At 44.6% G+C, this 27,097-nt stretch overlaps 2 protein-coding genes across 3 annotated transcripts; one reads left to right on the top strand and one right to left on the bottom strand.

The window, feature by feature from the left end:
- The first annotated feature begins 806 nt into the window (after nt 1-806).
- Nucleotides 807-8,064, top strand: CNIH1 (cornichon family AMPA receptor auxiliary protein 1). 2 transcript variants are annotated; one of them, XM_063159648.1, is made up of 6 exons: nt 807-925; nt 2,080-2,148; nt 2,414-2,461; nt 5,676-5,788; nt 6,195-6,338; nt 7,142-8,064. In XM_063159648.1, the coding sequence occupies exons 1-6, from the start codon at nt 845-847 to the stop codon at nt 7,167-7,169; spliced, it is 483 nt and encodes a 160-aa protein (XP_063015718.1). In that variant the 5' UTR covers nt 807-844; the 3' UTR covers nt 7,170-8,064. The 2 variants fall into 2 exon arrangements, with proteins under 2 accessions (XP_063015718.1, XP_063015719.1); XM_063159649.1 differs by lacking the exon at nt 2,414-2,461.
- Nucleotides 8,065-10,794: 2,730 nt separating this feature from the next.
- On the bottom strand, nt 10,795-16,031 carry CDKN3 (cyclin dependent kinase inhibitor 3; the record flags this gene model as incomplete). Its single annotated transcript, XM_063159353.1, has 7 exons — nt 10,795-11,079; nt 11,756-11,859; nt 12,365-12,396; nt 13,465-13,687; nt 14,468-14,512; nt 15,136-15,191; nt 15,883-16,031. Coding segments are annotated over 7 exons (696 nt in total), but the record flags the coding sequence as incomplete, so codon positions are not given.
- Nucleotides 16,032-27,097: the final 11,066 nt, after the last annotated feature.

Raw genomic sequence — 27,097 nt, 5'->3', positions numbered from 1 at the left:
TGACAGGGGCTGGACACGAGCCCAGGTTTGGCCAGGTGGGCAAGAGGTCGGTGGTCCTTGGCCTGTGGCCACAGGACCAGGGCAGGGACTGTCCCCTGTGCTGGGCACTGCTGAGGCCACCATGTGCTGTGCCCTGTTCTGGGCTCCTCAGTTCGGGATGGACATTGAGGGGCTGGAGAGTGTCCAGAGAAGGGAATGGAGCTGGGGAAGGGTCTGGAGCACCAGGAGAGGCTGAGGGAGCTGGGCAGGGGCTCAGTCTGGAGCAAAGGAGGCTCAGGGGGGCCCTTGTGGCTCTGCACAGCTCCTGACAGGAGGGGACAGCCAGGGGAGTCGGGCTCTGCTTCCAAGGAACAGGGACAGGACAAGGGGAAATGACCTCAGAAAACCTCAGGGGAGGTTTGGATTGGATAATATGGAAAAATTGTCCATGGAGACAGTGGTCAGTCATTGGGAAAAGGCTGCCCAAAGAGGTTTGGAGTCCCCATCCCTTTTCTCACACCTTGAGGTGTTCAAGGAATGACTGGAAATGACACTCAGTGCTCTGGTGTGTTGATAGTCACAAGAGTCATTGGAGTCGATGATCTTGTGGGTTTTTCTAAACTAGATTCTGTGACTCCATGACTCTACGCCAACCCTCTCTCACACCGCGCTCCTCAAAGCGCGATCGCACTCCCTCCGCCCACACTTTAAGGTGAAAACTCCGGATTTTTGTTCCATCCCCTCATGCCCCCCCTCACGAAATGGCGGCGGCCGGCGGGGCCGGCAGGGGGCGCTGCGGGCGCGGCCATGGCGGCTGCGCGGCGGCTGCTGAGGCGCCCGGCAGCCCCCGCGCGGCCCCGCCGCCATGGCCTTCACGTTCGCCGCCTTCTGCTATATGTTGGCGCTGCTGCTCACGGCCGCCCTCATCTTCTTCGCCATCTGGCATGTGAGTACGGGGACCGTGGAGCGGGGGGACTGCCCGGGGAAGGGCCCCGGAGAGCCCTCAGGGCGTCCCCGGACAGCCGCCGAGGGAACGGGGAAACCGCATCCGGAACCGCCCTAGGAGCGGGAATCGGCCTCCCTGCGGATAAAATGGGTTTTTGTGCGGGCATGAGTGGCAGGACAAGGAGCAGTGGCTTCCCGCTGACAGAAGGCAGGGATGGATGGGATATTGGGAAGGAATTCTCTGTGAGGATGGTGAAGCCCTGGCACAGGGTGCCCAGAGAAGCTGTGGCTGCCCCGGGATCCATGGAAGTGCCCAAGGCCAGGCTGGATGGGGCTTGGAGCAGCCTGGAATGGTGGAAGGTGTCCCTGCCGTAGCAGGGTTTGGAATTGGATCTTTCAGGTCCTTTCCAGCCGAAACCATTCCATAATTCTGTGATTTGCTCCTCGAGGCTGGCACTGGGAGAGCAGCCAACAGGACCCTGCCTGAGATGAGCTGCTCTGAGGGAGGATGTGATGCTTAGCAGGATATTTATGGTGTAAAACTGCCTTTTGTACTTCATGCTGCACCTTTATGTTAAGAAAAAGACCGGTGTTCATATTTTGGGTTTGCTTTTTTTTTTTTTTAATGGATACACGTTTAGGAGGTATAACCTTCTGTATGTGATCCTACTTTGGCAGGGAAGTTGAACTGGATGGTCGACCAGTTCCAACAGTTCTGTCATTCTGGGACGTATGTGGGCTCAGCATTTACTATGACAATGAGGAAAAATATCTGTTGGCTTTTAAACTCTGTGCTCTTTTTCTGGATTAAGGAACCCCATGCCAGATTCCTGCTGGCCACCAAGAGAGTCCTGGGTGAGGTTGGGGTCTGCACAGGGCTGAAAACTGATAAAGGGGATGTAGGAAATTCATTATAGGTTGGAAGATAAAAAGTTGGGGAGTAGTCAGAGGCTTTTGAATATCTGATGAAACGACTGCTTTCCTATTTGTAAAACCTGTTCCACATCTGTCTTACCTGTGAGTTGATGTAGGCAGAACTTAGGTGAAATGTTACTGAGAACAAAGGTAGCAGCTCTGTGCCAAAATGCTACTTTTAATGGATAAAATACAAAATTGCTCCTGGGGAATCAAAACTCTTTCATGTTTTTTCTCTAGATTATAGCATTTGATGAACTGAAGACTGATTACAAGAACCCCATAGACCAGTGTAATACGCTCAATCCTGTAAGTAGCACACCAGACATCTTGTTTTGCTAAATAAATATGTGTAAAATGCTTATTTTTGGTGTTATCTTGATGCAATCAGCCTGGGCAATAGAATTGCATCTGGGTTGAGAAGCCCTCGCTGTTGTTAGAAGTTGTAGGGAAATTCTTTGTGTGATTCTTTAGTTTCAAGTTGAATATTCTGACTGTTATTAATCTGATGGTGATCTTGTCAGCTGTCATACTAACATTCTTTCAATCTGCTTTCCACATTTTCGGCACAAAGACAGTTGAAAAGGTCAAAAAGATTAAAAGAGTCAAAATTGCATTAAAGGTGTGTACTGCTTTTCAGTTTCATGTTTTTGAACTTCCCTTTCATTTTGTTAGGAACATCTGTAATACTATTTAGCTGTTTTGTTTAGTCTGCCTGTTCATCTGCTCGTTATTTGTTTGTTGGGGTTTCTAACAACCTCATGGATTTCCATATTTTGTGCCAAACCAATTCTGCTTGCTTACCCAGCAACTTGGGGAAAACTGTTACATGCCTGTTAGGTGTCAGAAAATAACTTCAGGCAGAAATAAATTGTGTTTTTTCAAGTCAGATATACTGAATTCAGATTAGAGGAGAATACTTGGGCATTTTTTTAAGCATTGACCAAGTCAGTTCTGATCTTTTTTTGAGGATTTGGGTGAGTGGAAGGTGACAGGTGCTCTCCTCACTTCTCTGTTCTGTGTTCCAGGATCAGGGCTGTGTCCCAGTGTCCTCTCTGGGATGCAACTCAGACACTCCTTGGCTTAGGAAAGGAATTTGAGGCAAACTGTGTGCCTGCATCTCTGACAGGCCAGCAGCATCAGGGAGGCTTGTAAAGAACACAGAGCTTGATCCTGCAGCATTTTGTGCCTTTCTTATGGCTTTTCCTTTGTGTGTGCCCAGGCTGAGGGAGGATGCAGGGGCAGCACAGCAGCATGGCCTGACCTGTAGCTTTAGTGTGTTTTAAGTAAAATACACACCAAAAAATAAATTTGCTGTAATTGGGGGTGGAGGAGGGGGCAGAGAGTGTGTTCTATGTACAGCACACGAATGAAAGTGAATATTTCAGTGTGAGGAGGGGAGGAGGAGAGGAGGTTTGCTGTAGGAGAGCTGTGCATCTAACAGTTTCCCTTGCTTGGTCTGTTCCAGTCATCTCTGCTGCAGTGTGGGAGAGGCCAACTCTCATTACATCGATGCATTTTGACCTTACTGCAACCTTTGTAGTGTAAAAATGTGCATGTTTAACTGGACATTAACCTTCTGCTGCCCCACGTGCATGGAGTGTCCTTTACATGGCAGCTTTGCTACTGACAGTCTGAAATAATCTCATATTTGCTGTTCCTGTGGAAGCAGGCTAGTCCCCAAAAGTGCAGTTGAAGCTCTTGAGGGGTTCATGATGCTGGGTGTTGTTTTCCTGTAGAAAGAACCAAAGATCTGGGTAGGAATTGATGCACCTCAGTGGAGAGATTAGCCTAAAATAGTAACTCCTGAGTGCACTGCTGATTCCTTCTCTTCCCTGCTCCTCTTATAGTCGTGTCTTTTCTCAGCAACCAGATCCATCCTCCCTCACTTCTGTGATAAATATGGCAGGATCTGATGTAATTCATTTTTCTTTAGGACAGGCAGGGAGGATCAAGTGGGGGAGATTAGAAAGAGGCAGAGATCCTGGTGTGGGAGCAGGGTACAATAAACAAGAGAAAAGAAAAACTTATTTTGAGATATGTAGGTAAATAAATACAGATTTTTCAGGCCTGGTGAATCTGTCTGAGCAGGCTGCCAAATGCATCGTGTGTTGGACAGGGTGGTTGTTCTGCTATAAATAATTTCATGTGTAAATGGTAAGTATGCAAAGAAGGATCTGGATGAAAATATTTACTTGAAACATTTTGTGTCCAACAGCTGAATTTTGGTGGTGTTGATGCAAGTTTACTGTGATATTCTTCATTTAGAGAACTAGAATGTCAGCAAAGTAGGTGGTGAGTGTGTTTGTTGGTAGCTTTTAGGTTTCTAGGAAGATATTCTGGGGTTTTGAAAGAAGAAAAAAAATTGTAAACCACTGAAACTTTGATGTTATCATCCCATGCAATGTTAATCACACTGCACAAAAAGAGAGCAGAGTGTGTTGTGTGTGTACAGGCACACACACAGAGACAATTTAAACCTTTGGGTAAAAATGGGGTGTTTTCCATGAGGAGCTTTACAGGGCTCAGTAGAGAAGGCAAAAGCTTTACAGAGCTGCTCCAGGGCTGGAGGCAGGCTGGGAGAGCTGGGGGTGCTCCCCTGGAGAGGAGAAGGCTCCAGGGAGAGCTCAGAGCCCCTGGCAGGGCCTGAAGGGGCTCCAGGAGAGCTGCAGAGGGGCTGGGGACAAGGGATGGAGGGACAGGAGCCAGGGAATGGCTGCCAGTGCCAGAGGGCAGGGATGGATGGGAGATTGGGAATTGGGAATTCTTCATAATGAGAATGCTGAGCCCTGGCACAGGGTGCCCAGAGCAGCTGTGGCTGCCCCTGGATCCCTGGCAGTGCCCAAGGCCAGGTTGGAGCAACCTGGGATAGTGGAAAGTGCAGAACTGGATGGACTTTGAGGTCCCTCCCAACCCAAACCAGTTTGATTTGTATGATTCCTTCTGAACCTGGTAATAAAGCAGTGAAAAGCAGGTAATAAAGCAGTGAATAGCAGGTAATAAAGCAGTGAATAGCAGGTAATAAAGCAGTGAAAAGCAGGTAATAAAGCAGTGAATAGCAGGTAATAAAGCAGTGAATAGCAACACCTTGGGGTGACTTGTTTAAAACTGAACTCCTGTGTTGGGTGTGAGATTCCTCAGCTCTTTGCATGTGTTTACTCTCTGTCCCTCTCCATGTTGTTCCTATTAACAACACTAATCTCTGCAGCATTCCATGCTTCCTGTGGCTCCATGGTACCTGGTTCTGAGCTCTGTGGGCTTCTGCTGGAAGCATGATGCTGTAAAGCATGCACAGTGGGAACTGTGAGGGAGAACTGGCTGTGCAGAGCAGCTCCTCTGTGCAGACCTGTGTGCCACCACGTCGCCGCTGGTTTGGTTGGGTAAAGCTCTGCCTGGGGTGTCACATTTTGGGAATAGTTCAACTTTGGAAAGTTCTGGATCTGTAAAACAGGAAAACACAAACTTATCTTTTTGCCTATAAACCATTCTGCAGAGCATGTTTCCTACTGATATTTCTCTGTTGCATGAGCAGAAATATCTCAGTGACCTCTTCTGAGTGTCACGCATAAAGCGTGGAATCTGTTAATTTAAGAGAAGCAATTAAAAAATATTGATCTGACCATTAAATCTGATAAATTTTTCTCCTTGGTTCATGAATAGCATGTGAAAACAGCAAGGCACATAGTGCTGGCTGCTGCTTTCACGTTCCACAGTCTTGTTCTTGTTAGTGTTGGTTTTAAAGAATATTTTGACGCAATTGTGTGCCTCCAAAGTAGCTGAATGCCACGTTTTGCTCTGTGCAATCAAAACTTCTAACTCACCTTTTTCTTTTCCAGCTTGTACTTCCAGAGTACCTCATCCATGCATTCTTCTGTGTCATGTTTCTCTGTGCAGCAGAGTGGCTCACACTGGGTCTCAATATGCCCTTGTTGGCTTATCATATTTGGAGGTAATTTTGGCGAGTGTGTTATGCTCAGTGAATTGTTACTCATTCTCCTGTCTTCTGTCCAGTGTTCTGTGTCTTGGGAAAACCCAGATGCTTTCTGGGGAAGTTCAGGTCATGGCTGTACAATGAGAGCCATCACCTGGCTTTCTTGGGTGGGTTTTATTCTCTTGTGCTGTGTGGGAATTGAGTTGTGTGTGTGTGTTAAAGGTGCACTGAGACAACTCCCAGTGTGGAATGCCAGTTGAAATAGCAATTCCAATTTCCTCTGCCATTCCTTAAGACATGGGAATTGAATTGCTTCTCTGTACAGGGTGTTACCCATGTCTCAGCTGTGGCATTCCCTGGTGGGTGGGGACAGGACCCAGGTCCCTGTGGCTGTCACCCCACACCTGCCTGTGCCTCGTTCCAGGTACATGAGCAGACCCGTGATGAGCGGCCCGGGGCTCTACGATCCCACCACCATCATGAATGCAGATATTTTAGCCTACTGCCAGAAAGAAGGATGGTGCAAATTAGCATTCTACCTTCTATCTTTTTTTTACTACCTATATGGGTAAGTTTTCCTCTTCAGTCTGAAGCTTTGGCTCAGTGCAGAGAGAAATACTGTCCATAGGAATATGATCCTTCTCGTGCTGGAAGGGAGCCTGTGAGAGCTCCAAAGGGACTTTGGACCAGGGTGTGTAATGATAGGACATGTGGGAATAGCTGCCCACTGCCAGAGGGTGGGTGGGGTTAGATGGGATATTGGGAAGGAATTCCTGGCTGTGAGGGTGGGCAGGCCCTGGCACAGATTACCCAGAGAAGCTGTGGCTGCCCCTGGATTCCTGGAAGTGTTCCAGGCAGGGTTGGAGGGGACTTGCAGCACCCTGGCCTAGCCAAAGGGCTCCCAGCCCATTGCAGGGGTTGGAGTGAGAGGATCTATAAAGTCCTTCCAACACAAAACATGCTGGGAATCTGTATGGTCACCTACAGTGCCAGCTTTCCTGCTAAAGAATCCACATTCATCCCTGATTCTGCTCTAAAACACAATCCAGTTTGGTCAGAATTACTATTTTGAATCTCTGTTCCATAACTGTAGACTGAAAAGCTCCAAACTTTTCTTTTGTTAAGCATAATACAATAAATCCCAGGGTATTTAATTAAGAAGCTGAAACTTTTTTTTCAGAGGAAAGTATTTGATGTAAATGTGATTTTGTTGAAGTGAAAAGTAGAAGAGTCATTTTGTCAGATCTTCAGTCACAATCTATGTATCTCACATGGATTTGTTCCTTATAATAGACCCTGTTAGAATTAAATGTGTAACACTAATCAAAATGATGCATCTTAATATCTTAATATTTTTTTTTTCTTCTGCAGCATGATTTATGTTCTGGTGAGCTCTTAAGAAGACATTCAGCAAGCTTTGTTCCAGTTAAGTGCATGCAAAAGCCACAAAAAACATGGATTCTTTACAACAAGAACCTCTGACCAAGATTAAATCCGGAACCTGATGTTCACAATTGAGTTAGAAAACAATGACTCCCCTATTTTTAAAATATTTCCACATTTTATACTTGTGGAAAGACTGTTTTCTTATATTTTACTGGGACGCTGAAATTGATGAATTATGTGTAAATTAATACAAAGATGCCTGGGGTTTGAAAAGTTTTGACTTTGCACTCCATAAGGAACAGCCATAACCTTTGAGTAGGTGTTGGTTACTACTAGCCTTAGTGCTCTAGGGGTTTGCTGTAGGATGGGCTTTGTAGGGGCTCACTTGGACTTGTGTATCCCACTCTTGACTCTAAACCTGCCCTGGCTCCAAGTGCTTGGCAACAACTGGAATGCTCTGTGTTTTGCCCATAGGTGATGTTGGTCTTAGGATATTAATTCATGGACACAAAAGCAAAAATAGTTCTATTCTGGTTTATTTTTTTTATTATCTGGTTAATCTTCCCCTGTATGTGCATCCATAGGTCCAGAGCCTTCTGTATCTTCTCCAAACATTAACCCTGCTTTAATCTCGAGCCTGTGCCATTGTGGTAGGAGAAGCTGAATTGTCCATGAAGGAATGAATTTAAATGTTTTTTTTTTTTTTTTTTTTTTTTTTTAATGTCTGTGCTGATTAACAAATGGACAAACCTCCAATGTTTATCAAGTCCAATGATGAAAACACTCTTGGGTTTAGGAGTAGTAAATACTACAGACTTTTTCAAAGCAGAAGGTGAGATTGTGAAACTGCCCCGCTGTTCCTTAGTGCAATAAATGATAATAAAAAACAAATCTCAAATTCAGCAACATTTCTTTTTATGTGGTGCCTTTTGTTTTGTTTATAAATTCAACAGATCCTCACTGTGTTCATCAGTTGTTTTACAGTGGATTATTGCATTCCCTTTAAAAATAGAACACAGAATTGAATTACCTCTGGAAAAAGGGGAGCTCTGAGTTCCTGCTTTTTTTCCTGAAGTTAAATAGCAGATAGGGCAGAGCAAGATGTTTCAGATAAATATTGCATTGTAAATTGTGACTGTGAAGAGCTGCCTAATTTCCAAGTATTAATTAGAAATCTTTTTTCATTTATCTGTGCTGGAGAACAATGCAGAGTTTCCCCATTCTAGTAAAACTTTTTTTTTGCATAAACTGTGTATTTGTTCACTTTGGGTCTCTTGGGTATTAGGGGCAGTAAAAATGTATGAATGGCTGCACTGGGTTCCACCAGAAATCCAGATATTCCAACACTGGTGTGTTGGGCAGTGCCAGTGGCTGAGGAAAGGAATCTGAAACAGGGCAGGTGTTGAGTATCTGCCTGAAGAGTGAGAAATTTGGAAATTTGTGTGTTACAGATGTCCTGAGTGGGCTTTGGCATTTTACAAAGCTCTGAATGGCTTTTGTGCCATCAGTTCAGCTGCTTTTAGAGCAGTTTTGTAGCCTGGTCTGGAAGATCACAGAATCCCAGAGCAGTTTGTGTTGGTGGGGACATGAAATTAAATCCCATCTCATTCCATGAGGGACATGGCAGGGACACCTTCCTCTATGCCAGGCTGCTCCCAGCCCTGTCCAGCCTGGCCTTGGGCACTGCAGGGATGGAGCTGCTCTGGGCAATGCTGACAGTGAGTTCTGCAATAGAATTTCTGTGTAAAAACATACATTTAGCAGTTTTGCCAACTTCACTTAGTGACCCTACACTCTTATTTTTTAGGATGTGGTGAAAATCCCCTTTTCCCCCTTATTTGGGTGTGAATGAACAGACTTTACTCAAGTCACCTGTCACAGGGGCTAAGTCTGTTTGCTCTCTGGTTGGAAGTCCCTCCACAGCTTTGGGACTGTCCTTTCTCCTCCACAGCCTTCCCCTTTTCTAGGCTATTATCACACAAAGTCTGGGTTCCCAGAGGATGGAGAGTGGGAGTTTCTAGTTTTTTAAAATATATTCAGGCTGTGGTAACTTCAGATTCTCTTTCCTAAGTAAGAATAGCCCTGACAGTTGATTGCTTTGTACATAAAATTGTTTTTCTCACATTTCCTTGCATTTATTGAGCATTTCCTATGCCCCTATTGCTCAAGCTTCAGCATTCCATGATTATTTTTTTCCTTGTGCAACCATAAGTTTTAGTTTTTCATGGAAGAATTTTTGAAAGGCTTTTTTGGAAACTCATGAATATTGTTCCTATTGGATCATTTTTATTTTTCTGCTGCTTGACTCTTCCAAAGATGTAAGAGGTGACCTCAGCCTGTGGAAGCAAAGCTCATTAAACCTTTCTTATGTTTGTATGTTTATTAATCCATTATGGAAACAAGACTGGCTGCTTGTAGCCCCTGGCTCTCCTCAACCTTCTAAACAAATCTCTTGTTCCCTTGGCATTTGGGCTGGTTTGAGCCAAATTCCACACTGGAATAAACAATGCAGGCCTGACTGAGCCCAAGTGACAGCTGCTCCAAGGGCCCAGCAATATTTACCCAAGTGTTTGCACTGTCCTGAGCAGCTTGAACTGGGTGTGTGGGGTGCAGAGGAGTATTCCCAGCTGCCCAGGGCTGTGGATAACACCATCCCTGTCCAACAACATCAGCCTTGTGTCCCAGGAGTGTTGGAGTAGCCCTTGTGTGATGCCTTGCTGGAGTACCAGGCCTTTGGCATTCAAAATGTGGACCTGATCATTGTGTTTGGAATTCTAGGAGGCAAAACATTATTATGGAGAAGATAAAGAACATTTCTCCCACCCTTAGCAAGCTTCCTGCTGAGTCATGTGATAAATATTTAATATCTGAAAACCATTAGATGCAAGGAGTAAGTACTGAAGCACATTTGGGCAGGGTATTTGCTGTAAATTATTCTGTGCTGTGGAAACTGGAAAAGTTCCTGTCTGCCATAAGAGTGGGGAAGGGAATGGCAGTAAACACTAATTCATCTGCAGAAATCACCTTTCTGCTCAAAGTTCAAATGTTCAAAGATAAATTCTGAAGTTCACAAAGCAGGGACTTGTTCAACTCCAGCCCCCTGGTGCTGTGTGGAATCTCATCCTAACTTTTAACTTGAGATGGTCCTGAACTTTAGCAAAATCCTGAACTTTAGCAAAAGCCAGGAGCTGTTTCATCGTGCTTTTATGAATGGATATGGTGAAACAGGAGAGACTGCTAGAGGACTGTTCCTGTGGGAGCCTGCCAGCCCCCAGCTGATTGTTTGTTTACTCTCAGTGCTGGCAGAAGGGCTGTGCCAGCTCACCCACGCAGCTGCAGCAGTCTCCCTGCCACAGTCACCTACAACCTCCCTGCTGGCTTTGTCACAGATTTGTGGTACAACACCTCCTGCTCTTGGAATGAGGAGACTCCTTCCCAAATAGCCCTCAACACATCGAGCAGAACCTGTGACATTTTAGAGAGAGTTGTTACGAGCTCAGAAGGGTGAGAGCTCCAGCTTGACTTTGCTTTACAGCAGAGCTGATGGTGTGAGGGTGTTTTAAACAGCTCCAGAGATGGAATTTCTATCCAGCTCCATTCTCCCAGCAGAACAGCAATGGACACAAACACACTTGTACATGCATTTTTCAGGCAGTGAGTATTAAAATCACCAAAGAGGGGAAGATGCCACATGTTCTCCAGGATTTCCTCCCCATCCCAATACTTTACACATTAGAAGGCAGCAGCTGTGTCACACAGGCAGTAGCACTGAGGAAAGGCAGGAGAGAAGTGTCTTGTCCAGGAGTTTTGCACACAGGCACCCGTGGCAGGATCAGCTACCGCGACGCCGATCTCAGCGGCGGCTCCTTGGTGGCCAGGTGTGCAGCCAGCTTCTCCCGGAAGTCATGGAGGAAATTGTACTGCTGCAAATGCACAACCAGGCTGCAGTGAGTGCTCTGTGCTTTGGCAACAGGCACCACCTGTGGCAGAAAGCTGTTTGATACCCCTGGATTAAAACTGCACCCTCTGGCCCATTTGTTCTCTGTGTGCTTACTCCACATCCTCTGGGACGTTTCACTGTCAGACACAGATTCCATGGATGTTGACTCGGATCCTGTGGTTCCCCATCATGGCCACAGGTGATGCACTACCCCAAGGCAATGCAAAACGTGGTCCTCAGAGGTGGGAGTTGTCAGAATTCAAAGCTGCTTTATTTGGAATCATGGAATCATTTAGATTGGAAAATCTCTCTAAGGACTTTGAGTCCAACCATTCCCCCAGCACTCTTAACACCACCACTACCCCACATGGCTTTTAAATCCCTCCAGGGATGGGGATGCCACCCCTGCCATGGGCAGCTGTGCCAGGGCTGGACAACCCTTTCAGTGAAGAAATTTTCCCTATTATCCAACTTAAACCTCTTCTGGCACAACTTGAGGCCTTTTCCTCTTGGGAGAAGCTGTTTCTTGGAAGCAGGACACAGCTCAAACCCCAGAGAGCAGCTGTTAGGGCAGAGGTATCTCTGGGAAGTGAAGGAGGGGCCTGCCTGAGCTCTCACTGCTGTTTGGACCTGTGCATTACCTGCTGCAGCCCCCTTACCTTGATGGTCTGTATGGCCCCTGATCCTCTCAGGTTCCTGAGGCTCTCGATCACCTGCTGAGGTGCCAACGTGTCTGAAAGCTGGAGCAGGAGACAGGCAGCCACTGCAAGGGAAAGTGTTGACACCTGAGTGCTGCTGAGCACCTCTGACTGCACACAGCCACAGGTTTGTCCCATGAAAACCACCCTGGCAAACTATCCAGGTCCCAGGGCTCTTGGATCTCTTGCAGAATCCTATCTCTGGGCACTGGCCCATCTCCCTGCTGCTCCTGCCTCGGCCTATGGGCTTTAGAGATAGCTGAAAACCCTCCCACTGCCTTGCCAGCAGCATCTGGATGCATTCCTAGGCTTTTCAGGAATGAGTGCCAGTACACCCAGTTAATTCCCCTTTGTGTCTTCTGGCCATATCCCCACCCCTTCCTTCTGGGAACACACAGTAACTAACACTCCTGAAGGCTTTAAGGGGCAATACTGGCATCAATCAGATGCAGAGGAATTGCTTCATGTGAACCAGGCTGCTCCTGGTAGTGGCAGTGTGGATTGCATCCACAGACAAGCTCCCAGCAGAATTTGGCTCTGTGGGTTTGTGGGATGGAGACAAATGCTTACCAAGACATGAGCGTCCAAGGCCACCATAACAGCTGAGAGAAAAGAAAACATCTGGTTGGAATGAGCTGTAGCAAACTGCAGCACCCAGGGACCCCCCCAGCACATAAACAGATGGACACAGTTCTTGCCTTAATACAATCAAGAGGAACAGTGGTACAAAAAAAGTCAGAACAAGAATTTCTATGTATTTTCTATATTCTATTTCTATACCTACAGAGATATATCTTATTTATTCTCCAGAACTTTTGTATCTTTCCATGGAAACTTCAAATTTAAAGTTCCCCTTCATTCCTGCTAATAGTCCCAAAGGTACAGGAGGACAGGAAACAGTAGAAGGATGGATAATTTCAAATTTCTTTAAATCCTACTCCAGATTAAGGGTTTGAGGACAGTTGTGAGGAGAAGAGCAGGGTTTTGTGTCAGCAGGAAGACCAAGGACTCAGTGAATGTCTGTACAGGAAGGTGTCAGTGGGATCATTCAGGGAACATGGAATTTGGAAAGCTCTTCCCCTCTCTTCTGAGCTCAGCTAAATAAACTCCTTTAAACCCATTCATGGAAACCAGGAGTGAATTTTGCACTGCTGGAAGCCACTGAGTCCCTGATAAATAGTCCAGGGAAATGTTATAGACTCACAGAGTGGTTTGGGTTGGAAGGGACCTTGGAGTCACTTCATTCCACCCCCTGCCATGGGCAGGGACACCTTCCACTGGATCAGGTTGTTCCAAGCCCCATCCCTGGCCTGGAACACTTCCAGGGATGGGCAGTCACAGCCTCTGACAAAGGAGTGTTTTAGCTGCCAACTCATTCTGTACCCCTGATATCCAGGTGGGCTGGGGGCAAGGAGCCCTGTGGTGCCACTCAAAACACACTTGAAAACTCTTGCTGGACAGAGCAAGGGGAAATGGGACATTCTGATCTTCTGAAAGGAAGAATTCTCTCCAAATAGCTGCAGGAGGAGGAACAAGCAGACTTCACAGCATGAGCTAACCCTAAAGAGTGCAACTGCCTTTTCACACCATCCTATTTCCCCTGCTCATCCACCTGGAGAGAAGCTGGCATCCTTTGCAGGAATGTGGGGTGATGGGGAGGCAGAACCTACTGTATCATTGTTTTCTGCTTATTTTCCAGGCAGGCTCTGAGCTCTTCCAGGATCTTGCAGCAGGTGGCAATGTCGGGAGCATTCCCATCAGGAATGGGGTGGTGGTGCACACACATCCCGTGCTGCTGGTAGGTGTCAATCAGGTTTGGTACTCGGTATTTTGAGAGCTCTCCTCTGGTACAAAGCACAAAAACATCCTGGATCCCACAGCTCTTTAGTTCTCCTGCCAATGGATTAAGACACTTGCAGATAAACAAAAGCCAATCAAGCTTAAGGATAAGCAGATAAGGACCTTGGTCCTCATCTCTTGTTTAATCTTTGGGGCTGAGACAGTTGGAGTGAGCAATTTTGGTTGGAGGACTCTTTCTTCCACTGAGCCTCCCCCACATTTCCCTTCAGGTAATCCAGGAGAGGAATTTTCTCAGTTCAGAGGGAATGCTGAGAGAATCTCGCTGGAGAACACAGGACAGCCTGTTATCCACCTAAGGATGCTTCTGTCCCATCTCCAGTTAAAGTCACAGAATCCCAGGATGGTTTGGGTTGGAAAGGACCTTAAAGCCCATCTCATTCAACCTCTGCCATGGCAGGGACACCTTCCACCATCCCAGGCTGCTCCAAACCCTGTCCAGCCTGGCCTTGGGCACTGCAGAGATCCAGGGGCAGCCACAGCTGCTCTGTGCCAGGGCCTGCCCACCCTCACAGCCAGGAGCTCCTTCCTAAGCTTGACTTACCCAAACACTGAGAGGATTTGTTATTGGTCTCTGCTCTTTAGTGCTCACAGCTGAATACTCAGCACAAGTCTTTACATAATTCCATCCTTTCTATCCCAATTTCACTTTTCTCTGGGAAAAAGGAAGACTACAAGTTTGTAATTCATCTTGATCCCAGCTGCTCTGAAGTTGCCTCATGGGTACTGTGCAGCTCCAGCCTGGAAATATCCTGACTATTTATTCCATAATTATGGAATATTCATGCAATTGCCCTTGGCACAAAGAACACTCACCTATATCTTTCTGAAGATTTCTTCTGATATCCTTGAACCTGCAACCTGAAACAAGTTATGAACAACAATTACCACTGCAGGTAAGTGACATTTATGGGATGGCTGCAGCAGCAGAACAGAGCACAGGCAGCCTCCCCCCTAAAATCAAAGCAAGGAACGAAGCCACAGCCTGAATAAAACACAGTTCTTGTTTTTGCAGGTGGATCCCTGGTGCAGAAGGCAGTTTAAACACCATTATCTGCTTAATACTGTAACGCAATAGGATTAACCAAAGAAATCTGCCCAAGGTTTTAAGGTGCTTTGTGTTTTCTAGATGAAAAGTTTTGGATATTTTAAATCCAGATACAGCATAAAATCCCCCCACCAACACAAATAATCATCCAACAAATAAAAGGGCTGAATAAAGATCACTTAAGAGTTGAGTGGAGATTCACCATGGCAGCAGTTCTGGTAATTAAAAATGCAGACAAAATTTATATGTCTACTTTTTTGACTTAAAAAACATGATCTTACATTAAGATATTCTCTAGATTAGCTTTGGTGTTTCCAAACCTATTTCAGGGGTAGATTACAAAAGGAGTCACCCACAACACAGGAATTTAGGGTACAAGGTATTACCCCTCTTCATCTCTCAAACATGCCTGCAAATTTCAGTGAATGCTTCTTACCTGGAAGGGAACATAGTCCCAGGAACTCTGAAGAGTAGAGAGGAGACAAAGACAACCTATCAGAAAATAAAAAGTACAATAAGTAAAAATCAGAAGGGAAGGTTTCAATTATTTAAATGTATAAATAAGTTTAGAGGCGGTGTCAAGGGGCCAGAACTTTTCACCAGTGTCTGGTGTGACAATGAGGACAGGAACAAAATGAAACATGGGAAGTGAGGATGAAGAAAAATGTTACTTTGAGGGTGACAAAAGGTTTGGGTGGAGGGGACCTTAAAGATCATCTTGTTCCAATCCCCTGCCATGGCAGGGACAATTTCCACCATCCCAGGTTGCTCCAAACCCTGTCCAAGCTGGCCTGGAACACTTCCAGTGATGGGGCAGCCACAGCGTCTCTGGATAACCTGTGCCAGGGCATCTCTACCCTGTCAGTAAAGGGAATGGAGGCCTGGAACAGGCTGCCAGGGAAGCTGTGGAGTTTTAAATGGAAACATTTCAAACCCACCTGGGTGTGATGCTTGGCTCTGCTGTGGGTGAGCCCCCGGGCAGGGCGGTCGGACCAGCCCCAGCGGCCCCTTCCAACCCCAACCCCATCCGCTGACACTTCCCCAGCACCGCCGGGCCCCCCAGCCCGGAAGGTCACCAGAGCCCGGCTCGGGCTTTCCTCGCGGAGAGAAAACCCTCTTGTTTCTCAGGACAGAGATTTAATACAATTTCCCCAGAGAAAGGACCCCGCGGGTGCCGCCTCACCAGGAGATGTGGAGCGGGCTCGGGTCCTCCTCGGCGGCCTCATCGTCTGAGGAGGCGAAGCCGTCGGCTGGCGCCGCAGCGGAGAGCGGGGGGCTCATCGTGGGGCCGGGACCCTCGGCAGTACCGGGATCCCGATCCCGATCCCGATCCCGATCCCGATCCCGATCCCGATCCCGGTCCCGGTCCCTCAGCGGTTTCACCATGGCGCCGCTCCCCGCCACCGCCCGTTCAAACTGGCCCCGCCCACCGGCCCATTGCCCAATGGGAAGCTGCGGCTCAGCGGGTGCGTGGAAAGTCCAGCAGGGCTTTCCCCCGGCTTCATGAGAGGAGCACGCTGATTGGTGAACAGCAAGGAGGGCGGGGTTTAATATGCAAATAGTGCGGTGATCTCTGCGCTGATTGGGTGAGGCGGAGAGGCGGGAGGGGCGGTCTCGAGCGCCGGGGGCGGGGCTCCGTGAGGGCTCCGTGAGGGCTCGAGGGAGGGACGTGGGCGGATCCCCCGCCCCTAATTCCATTTAAAATCCCTCTTGAGGGCGTGTTCCTAATTATCCTATTCCTGGTAGTCCCTGTGATTCTTGACAGTGATAGGGCAAGGGGGAATGAATTCACAAAGATATATGGCAGGGTTAAAGGGGATCTTAGCAGGAAAACTCTCCCTTGTGAGGGTGGTGAGGCCCTGACACCGGTTCCCCAGAGAATCTGTCTGCCCCATGCCTGGCAATGTTGTAAGATCGGCTTGGAACAGCCTGGTCTAGTGGAAGGTGCCTGCTGATGGCAGAGGGTGGAACTGGATGGGCTTTAAATTCCCTTTCAACCCAAAACATTCTGTGATTCCATGATGAAACATGGAGATGGATGTGAGCCTTCACTCACAGAATATGCAAGAGCAGGGATGGTCTTGAGCGGGTGCCTTGTGGGGGTTTTGAGTGGTCAATTCCATGTGCAGAGACCACAGACCTTTCCAATAGTAAAAAATGAGCCATTTCTGCTCTTTTAAGCCATGAACTTGAAGTCAAATATTCTTGTCATGGTATTGCTTTCAATCGTGCTGTAAAAATAATTTTTTGAGATTCTTGCATGGAGTTTTTATCTGAACATAACTAGCATGAAAGATTGCTCCAGGGAGGCAAAAATACTTTTGGCTCCATCTTTTTAAGAGCTGGGCTGTTGCCTGTGCTTATGGAATTCTAGTAGATATTTTTTTGCAGAATTTCTGATTTATTCTGTAAGTAACTCTGGCCATGAATCAAGAAGAAGAAATACCTGAATTACCAGTGTGGGATTTTATTTATTAAAATTGTTTTAAGGCATTTCTACAGCCTGTGTTTGGAAACACGTAGAGCTACACTCTAAAGGATCCAGGCATAACCAGGAAATTTTGGCATCAATTTGGAGTGTAATGCCACGGAGGCTTCCAAAGATGTTCCAAGTCAAAGGAATTGCTGGGCACAAGTGGTTTGAGCTTGGTGGGATTCCCAGTAGGAGCAGTGCAAGATCTCCAGGTGTGGAGATTTTAAATTTTAGTCCTGCATGAATAACTTTGGTTCCATAGCTGGAAGTTTTATTGAAACCTGCCTGAGAAGGATTGTAGGAGCAAATTGCTTGAAAAGCCAGTATTTAGGATGGGTTCAGGGAATGAAGGAACAGATGATGAGAGGATCAAGGAGAAGTTTTTTGAAACTCAGAATATGATAGCAGAGGTACAAAAATTACATTACTGAGCATAATGGGGAATTAAAACAATCCAGATGTTGCAGGCTATGATGAATTATGGGAAGAAATACATCCTAAGGATTGAGGCAACGTGAGGACAGCCAGTCACTGTAGCTGCAAACATGATTTTAATAACTCAGGAAAGGCACAAAGGAGCAGGTATGTTGTTTGCTTTTGTTTTTAGCTGTGAAACAAGCTAAAAACATTAGATATCATGTGCAACACTCTGATCAAAATGTGAAATTTGCTGTATTTTTCCCCCTGTTATTGATTTTTTCCTATTCACCAGAAAGTTATTGCAGACTTGAACTCTGGGGATTGCAGCTTTATGGAAGCAGCAGTGTGAGGTTGATAAATAAATATTGAAAGAACAACAATGGTAATGCTCCTGGTCATTCTTCGAAAAGATCAAAAGAATTCTCAGGACTTTGGGTGCCTTCATATAGTGGAAATCAAAATGGTATTGCACAGAAAATGGTGATAATGGCTGTGGCAGAAATAAATAGGGATAGTAAGTGTGAAATTTGAACTAGATCTAGGAAAAACATTGGGAAAAAGAACCCCAAATCCAGACTTTGGGAAGTCCTGTGAGTTTCCTTATTACCCTTGGCATCTTCCAGAATTCAATGACAAATATTGTGTTTATTGGCTGATTGCCTAAGGGTGGTCTGCTTATTTCTTAAACTGAGCTGTTGCCCAGCACATCAAATAGTTTGTTGAGTATTTTGTAGGAAAGATTAATTTTCTGCCAAAAAGTGTCCTTTTGACATATAAAAAGGGGAGCATCAGCATCAAGGCTTAACATTCTGGAAGTCTTTATCAGTTTATGGACTGGGAATCTGTGAAGTGGATAAAAGATAAAGATTGAAATTTGGAATTTGGAAGATTTAGTTGGTGAAAGGTATGATTTAATCAGAATTTTAATTGGGCTTTTAGATAATTGGTTGGTGCAGGCAGACACAAGAGCCAGGTGTACCTACAGGAACATCTGCCTGCAGGTCCTGCCCCAGCCAAAGTGAAGAGCTTTATATCCCGAGTTCATAACTTTATATCCAAGTTCATAACTTTATATCAAGGCCATAACTTTATATCCCAAGCTCATAACTTTTCACACCAGTAAAATGTTGAAATTCCAGACAAGCACAGCCAAGCCTAACCTGGTTTTGCTGTCCCTGGGTCACAAGAAGAGCTCTCATCTCTGGGGACGGCAGAGTGCTGCACACATGTGACATCTCCTATCTGCCATTCAGCTCTCAGGTTTCATGGACAAAATAAATAATTGATTTACATCAGGTAAAAGCTTGCAATGGACGTGAGTGTGTGGCAGGGAGAGCCAGGGGAGTGGTGTGGAACAAGGAATGGAGGAGATTGAAGGTATATCCTCTTAGGTAAAGATAAACCTTGAATAAACAAGCTCTAGAGATGTGATTTTTTCCTTGCAATGAGATATAAAATCAGATCTGAAATATCCAAATCATCAAAATAATTTGAAGAACATTGATAACTTTTAACTTCATACAATCATCTGTGATGTCAAAGACTTGTCACTTCTCATTTCATATCTCACTTTCTGGAAGTTTTAGTGAGCCTGATTAATTCATGTGGTGTCCTAGGTCTCTTTGGGAGCCCTCCCCCAGTCATAGCACCACAACATCCCACAAGGAATCATTTTACTTTTCCAGGTTGTTGTTTATGGAGAGTAAAAAACAATAGGTGGGACAGATCCCTGGAAGTACCCAAGGCCAGGCTGGGCAGGACTTGGAGCACCCTGGGGTGGTGGAAGGTGTCCCTGCCAAGGCAGGAGCTGGAACGAGATGGGTTTTAATCCTTTCCAACCCAAATCCTTCTCACTCGTTCTCCTCTCTCCTGAACGGCAGAGGGCGATCTTGTATTAAAAAATTTCGGTTTTACCCCCATCGAAGCCTTTCCCTCACGAATTGTTGTCAAAAGAATGAAGGTTTTTATCTCCAGAAACATACGGGATCAGATGTCTGTATTATTCTGTGTAAATGTTATCTCTGTTAGGGATACTCGCAGTAACTATCAGGTTTTACACCACACAGCAACGTTGCTCTATAGTAAGTGAGAATTACTGAAGTAAAACCTTTAGGATACTAATGGACCAAATAATAGAACTCAACGTGCAAGAACACTGTAGAAATCTGGTGTGTTGAGTAATACTCAAGAAGTTGTTTGAATTTTTTTTTTTTTTTCGATTTAAGAGAGAAGTTATCTGGTTTAATATGTTACATGAAGGTTGAGGAAACAACATGCTAAATGTGTTTTGTGTTTATTTCAGTCTGGGAAGTGTCTGCCCTTCGTCTGATGCCTGACTGCAAACGGAGGGGCTGAACCAGTCTCCAGTGCTCAGGTGGGGAGCCCTATTTACACAAAATCCCCTTTTGGTATCACAAGTAAACTGTTCTTGTGAGTGTGGCTGGTCTGCCTGAGCTAAAGCTCACAGATTACTTCAGTTACTCAAATGCAAAGATATGAAGTACATGACTGGGTAAAGAAGTGATATTATATTCTTTGGTGAGTTAGAGTTTTGGAGCTGTTTTTAAACACGTTTATTTTGTGTAACAGCTTGTATCCCTGCCATGTCACCTGGAGTGCTAAAGCATTTGGTCCCCGTGAAGGAGAATCGCTGAACTATTGCAGATGGCCTGGCTTGATAAACTTCTTTGTCAATTAATCTGTTGCAAATGCCCTCAGTCTTCTGAATGGGTTTTCCTCTCGCAGCCCTGTGATAGTTCCCTGTGGCTCCGGGATGGAACAATCCTGGGCAGTAAAGAGATTGAGATAATGACAGTCCATGGTGACAGCAGGGCTGGCAGAGGCAGCCCGGGGGAAGAAAGACACATACTTGCCAATAGAAATACCTCCATCCTTTGGGAATTGTGGCTTGGGAATCAAAGCTGACCTCATAGACAAGAATGATGGAGAACAAGCTTTTGATTTATGACTGGATGAAGCTCAAAGTCTGCCCTTCTGATCCTTCTTTACAACACACCTTTTGTATTTTATATGAGCTCTTTCACTTTATTCTCAGAATGTTATCTCCTGGGGTATCGTTTTTAAGTCTTTCAATGTTGTAATAGTTCACTCATCTCCTTCATAGTAGTTAGCTTTTGTTTTTAATGAAGCTAAAATCCCGTTTTAGTATCACAAGTAAACTGTCATTTATATTTAACATGACTGATCAGCTGCTTTGCTTTTTTATTTTCTTTTTTTTTTTCTTTTTTTCTTCCTGAGTTTCATGAAAGCTAAACCCATATTTACCTTCTAGACCACAGCTAGGGAATTCCATTTGCATTCACTGGTTGCCTCAAGTATTTATCTGCACTTGAATATGAAAAAAAAATTGCATTTTTGGTACTGGAATTTGTGGGTCAGATCCTTGGAAAATGTTGAACTCTGCTGAGTTTAATGAAGCTCTGCTGCTTTTCACCACCCATCTCTAATGAAGGCACCCACTATAGTGATTGTAACACCATGTCCCCCTCCTGGGAATTCTGCTCTCTGCTACCTGCTCACTTTGCCTTAGAGGCTTTTAGCAAAATTGTGAATTCTCTGAAAGTTTTAAAAATATGAATCTGGCTCTAAATCTTGTGCAAATCATCCATTGTCCCCGTTTTCCAAATCTTTGCTGTGCCCTCTGTGACAAGCCACAGAAAGGGGCATAAAAAGCATTTATGTGCCTTTTATAGCTGGGAAGGGCTGTGACAGCACAAGATCAAGTGCAGCTCTCTGCAAAGGAACGTTCTGTGCATCAGCTCTGTGGTATCTGTGTTTGGGGTGTTTGTATTTCCATATATCTGTCAGTCTGTCTGTCATCTGCCTCCCTGTCCCCCTGACTTATGTGGCTGTTGATAAATACCCTCCGTTGGTGATTAAAAGGAAGTGACCTCATCAGTTTGTCTTTGCAGCCACAAAGGTTTGGTTGTAACGTGACATTCCATCCTATTACTCTGGTTTACACCAAATTCAACAGCTTGTGGCCTGCAGATACTCAGGATAAAGAGCAGAAAGAGACTGACCTTGACAACCTCATTTCTCATTCCTTTCTTGTTATAGGTAATATAGCTGAAAATGTGGTTTTAATTATAGTACTAATGAAAACTGAAAATCCAGACAGACACTTGACAAACTCTGGTACGCTTTATATTACATTTGTGCTAACTACAAAGTATCCAGCTGGGTGTAACATTATATCTCTTTTCCTTGAGCATCCGCCTGACTTAAGCTGTATAATTAATGTGTACTTTGGCTGCAGGTCAGCTTACAGTTGGTTTTTTAGAATTTTTACATTTTTTAAGATGTTGTAATGAAACGAATATGTTTATTACCTCTGTGCCTGCATTCCCCAGAGGGATTTAATACCTGTGGAGGAGCACTGGCTGGGAGAACTTGAATAAAATGCCTCTGCCAGCTGAGGCTGATGCATCAGAAGCCTGCTTTGAAAAGTGGGTGTAAGAAACAGAATCAAAGAATGTCATGTCCACAGATGTGTTTAACTTTGATTCACCTCCTTTGTATGGTTTGTTGATTTTAAGTTACGACACCAACACACAATTGCCCGAAGTAGAATTTGTGAAGGGATTTATTTCTTTTCTTTTTTCTTTGGAAAGAATTTTGTTTTCAGAACTCACCAATGAGAAACTGATGTTCTCAGCTAGAGCCAGAAACACTAAAAGCAGGTTCCCTGCCAAGCTCCACCAGTGCACCTTCATCCTGACCTGTCTTAACTCTGCTGTTCCAGCCAGGCATCTGAGTGCACCAGCATGTGCTTGTAATCGTGTTAAATAAAATCCCTGCTTTCATGATATGGACAAATGCTCTCTTGGGACAGGACTGAAACTAGCTTTGAAGGGATTTTATTCTGATGGAAGGCAAAGCTGAAATTGAGTTACAAATGATAAAAATCTGAGTACTTCCATTATGCTGCTGTTCTCAAGGACCTGCTGCGGAACCCAAAATTTTTCTTAACAAAAGTATTAGTGTGTTTCTCTTGCCAAACTTCCAACAAACATTTCTGACATAAAAGGAAATAGCTGCAGCACAACCACACTCACAGCAGGGACCACAAGGTGTTACTTGTAGAAATGAATGCATAATGATTTTCAAATGAACTTCTCTGGCATGTTCCTGTGGCCGGTAATGTGGTTTGATGTTTGTGTGAGTGCACAAAGCTCATATCTCCAAAACCTATCTGCAGCTGTGCTCTAAACTTGTTTGGGGATACAGATCATCTGAGGCAAGTTTGATTTTTCTCTAACAGCCTCAGATTGCTTCTACTTTCTGCCAAACAGGGATGTGAAAAAAAAAAGCTTCTTATGAAAAATTATTCATGAGCAGCTTTGCTAATGTTTAAACTGAGTTTTGAAAGACAAACTGAGTCCAACTGGTCAAAAGGTCTCCCCAAAAGACTGTAGCAACAGGTGATTGTTTTTAAAAACTGCCTTTCTAAAAAGGATTGCTGGGTAGAGTCCCTCAAAGGCTGTAACTTGTTCTGGAAGAAATCTTGGAAGACAAAATGCTAAAGAGATGCACTTCCTTTGTTCAGAGGAGGGTAGGGAGTTTGGAGTTAGCCATCTTCTACACTTCTGTTTCAAAAACACTGAGAAGCCTTGCAGGGGCTCAGCTCTGTCAGACTAAGAGCCCAGTCAGCCACAGCCTCTGCTCCAAGGGCCTGTGGTCTGCAGAGGCACCAAGGGCAAATCCCAGCCCAGCTTCTCCCACAGCTCCACTGGTTTTCACAGGGTCTGCTGAGTGCCCATTTGGCACCAGGGACATACACTGGCAGCAATTAAAGGCATTTCCCATCTCAAAGAGGAAATAACACCTGGTCTCCAGTTAGCAAACAGCTAAAAAATGAATTAAGCCAGATGTGCTGAGCTCTTGGTATTGACACACATGGCATTGCAGCCTTTAAAGTGTCCCTCCTGTGGCCTCTAGTTATACTGAGCTCTTATTTCCCCCCTATAAACATCATGGAGAAGGATTAAGCAACAGAACCCCATTTCTATCCCACATTGTGCCAAGGAAAGTTCATGGCTGTGTTGTTTGTCAGGTGACAGTGTAACGGGTGGGTAATGTTCTAACACTCACTTGTTATTCCATTGTGCTAAACAGACTTAGAGGACAGAAGTACCTGGAAAAATTTGATGTTTCATATTGTGCATTATCATTATTTGGCTTATTTTCTCCCTGTGTTAGTTTGGAGTCTGTTTCTCCCTCACCCTAACCATTCTTCTGATTAGTCCCACGAAGCCCAGAGGAATTCCTACCATGAGTAATGCTCTGGTAGGTAACACTGGCTAGGGAGGGAGGAACTGCTTTCTTAGCCTTTCCCCCAGGCAGTCAGTGCCTCTAAGTGATAAATCCTCATCAGTGGGTGTGTTAGGTGGTTCTGGTGTGGAAAGAAGCAGGAGCCGAATTTCCTGGATGGAAATATTGCCCATTGCTCCAACGAAGTCTTCATTCACAAGTGTTCTGCATTTGTGTATTATCAGCCCAGGATAAAGCTGTTCTGGAAACATGGGGAAAAGTGTTAAATTTTCTCATTTGCCCACTCATCCATAACAGTATTTTGGTGTTATGCTTGTCACATGCTATGTGTGGTTTGGATTAATTGTGGTTTTTTAGAAGGTGCAAATAGAAGAAGGAGGGTCAGCATGACAGTTCCTTTCAGTTTAAATGTTGGTTTGTTGACTTTGACAAGGTGTTTGTGCATGGAATTTGCTGGGGCAGTTCCTCAGATGGAGAAATGTTTACCATTTAACATTTCCAAGAAAGGGCTGGAGGAAAGCTGAGTTTTCTTTGAGGGAACAATATCAGAAAACAGTTAGATGTGTCTGGAGTAAAACCAAAAATCTGCATCTGTACCTGTGCCATAGCTGTCTAGGAAATGAGGGATACCTCTGCATGTTCCTGGGTGTTTTGTGTTTAAATCTCTGACTTATTTTAGCTCGCAGATCTGTGGAAGTAGATTTTAAAATCTGCTGCTGTTTGTTGTTTGATGGTTTCCTGCCCTTCAGGGGCACTGTCTGTGTGCCTGCACTGTCCTGTGTCTGTCTGCACGTGTGTGCTCAGCTGAAGTGGGGATGTGGAGCTGCTCACTGGCACAAATGCACTCACAGAGTGGGGGCAGCATGCAGTTCCAGTTAAACTGGAGAGCACACTTTGGGCAGCCAGACAGCTCCTTATGACCACACAACTGAGGGGGATTAAAAATTGGAATTATCCCAAAGTTCCCATCACTGGCTGCATATTCCACAGTACAGAGAAAAACATTAGAGGGGAAAATCCCTGAGGAGTTAACAGGCTAGATTACTAAGTGTAGTATTTTATCCCAAATGCCATATTAGCTTGAGCCTAGAACTTTCTCTTGATCCAATTTGTGCAGATTGTTCTTTCTTAATTTACAATAATTAATAATCATACAATATTTGAGAGAGGATCATGTGAAGGAGGGCACTGAGCACATTCAGTTCTAGAGCTGTAACTTCAGAGGACAGAAACATAATGTTCCTCAAACAGAACCCTGGTCAAGAAAACATATATATGCATATATTAGTTATGTGTGTACATATATACACACACACATTCATATATGTACTTTGTTTCTCAAGTGGCCCTTTTATGTTTTGGAGCTGGAAGATAACAAGGTTCTCAAAACAGTAATGCTGGAAGTATAGTCATGAATAATGGATCTAAGGAGAGGGTTTGTGACTAAACACTAACCATGGCTCTAATCAGTTTATAGAAAGAATTAGAACCCATTCAACCTTTTCTCCACCTATAAAGTAATAATCTTCTCTCTGTGAGACCTAGATGACATAAATGGTGAGATCCACTCCTTCAGCTGTGAAGTGCAGTGTACATCCAGCATGGCAGCAATAGATTCCTGATGTATTTCTGATCCTTGGAATTATGCTCCATGTGGTGGTCCTGAGTTGTGTGTGGAATAGTTGTGATGCAGCCCATGGCTGCTTTGTACCTTGGATGCAGAGTTTTTATGGTGGCCAATACTCTGAAACTCGTTCAGGCAATAAATTTACTTGCCTTTGAGTTTACAAGGCAATAAACAGTTGAGGCCTTTGACCTCAACATTTACCAAATACATTTGCAGCAGTTGTGTTTATTGACAACTATTTATAGGGAAGTATTTTATATGGAATTTCACATGTGAAAGAGAACAGCTTCATTTTGCAGCTTTTATTCTTTCTGATTTCCATCTTCACTTCCTGTCTCCTTGACTTACTTTAATAGCTGAAGTTGCAGGTTAATGCTGAAAAATACTCAGGTATTGATCAAACAGTTAATTCAAAGCTTTGTGACAGATTTTTAATTTTCTTCTATTTGTATTTTGGATTACTGAGAAGAAGGTGTACGTGTGCTACATTTTGCAAGGCATTATATGAGTTTATTTTAAATCCTCTCAATTATCTCAATAGCTATTTACTAACTTGAAAACGTTTCCCAGGGGTAAATGGGAGACTGTCAGGCCTGAAATAACTGGAGAGCACAAAGGTAACAGCACTTTCACCCCTCCCTGAGTCTGTCAGCTGAGCTCAGACCAGGTACACCTGAGTAACTGTTCCCAAAACAATCCTGGCTTTTGGAGTTGTCACTTTTAAAATTTCCTTGGCTCTGGCCCAAATCCTTGAGTTAATGTTTAATTCCAGGCCCAAAGCATGAGACTTCAGTGTGACTGCTCATAAGCTTACAGATAAGGACATGCTCAAGTTCCTTGCTGGAAAACAGCCAGCATGCTTTTTATCTCACAGCATCATGCCTGTAAGATCCTCATTTCAATCTGGAGAACCCTGATTGCCTGAGTTCTTCCAGAAAAAGAATTTCAGATCCTGTGGAATTGCAGCCATTCACACCTACATAGCTCACCAAATTCCTGCCCCCTCTAAGTTGTTTTATGCCAATTTGCAGCAGTTCAGGATTTGCTGCAGAATTTTGATCAGGAATTCTTTGTGCCTTTGTGTAATTGGACTTTTTTCCTTACTGCTGAGGTTTTTAACATTAGTATCTTCAAGCCAAGTGCAGCAACATTTTGAACTCTGTTAGAAAATCTTATTTAACCAGATGGTCAGACTCTCAGGTGGGTTACACAAAATATGTTTAGAAAGCAGTGTCTTAAGCTTCAATAAATCACCATAAATGGGTCCACAGTAGATTGTCATCCAATGTTGATTTTCATTCATGTGACATAAAAAAAATGGGCTGATTCTCTGGAGTGGCTCTGTCCACACAGGAAGAAGTTAATAAACAAGATATTTTATGTATTTGCTGTGTTGAGTGTTTAAAGGGGTAAGAAATACAATTTATCAGTGCAGCCTCAGCTTGCTTTGTGAATTATGTTTACAGCCCATATCCCAGATTCACACCCTGGAGATCTGTGCAAATAATAGGAAATGTCACTGGCTCACATTGAGGTGGTGACAAGTTGGAGTTCTGGGGTAGGACAGCACTTTCTTGGCACCTC

The sequence above is a fragment of the Melospiza melodia genome, chromosome 6, assembly GCF_035770615.1.
Source record: "Melospiza melodia melodia isolate bMelMel2 chromosome 6, bMelMel2.pri, whole genome shotgun sequence".
NCBI classification, from domain to species: Eukaryota; Metazoa; Chordata; class Aves; order Passeriformes; family Passerellidae; genus Melospiza; species Melospiza melodia.
This window is presented reverse-complemented; position numbering and strand designations above follow the sequence as displayed.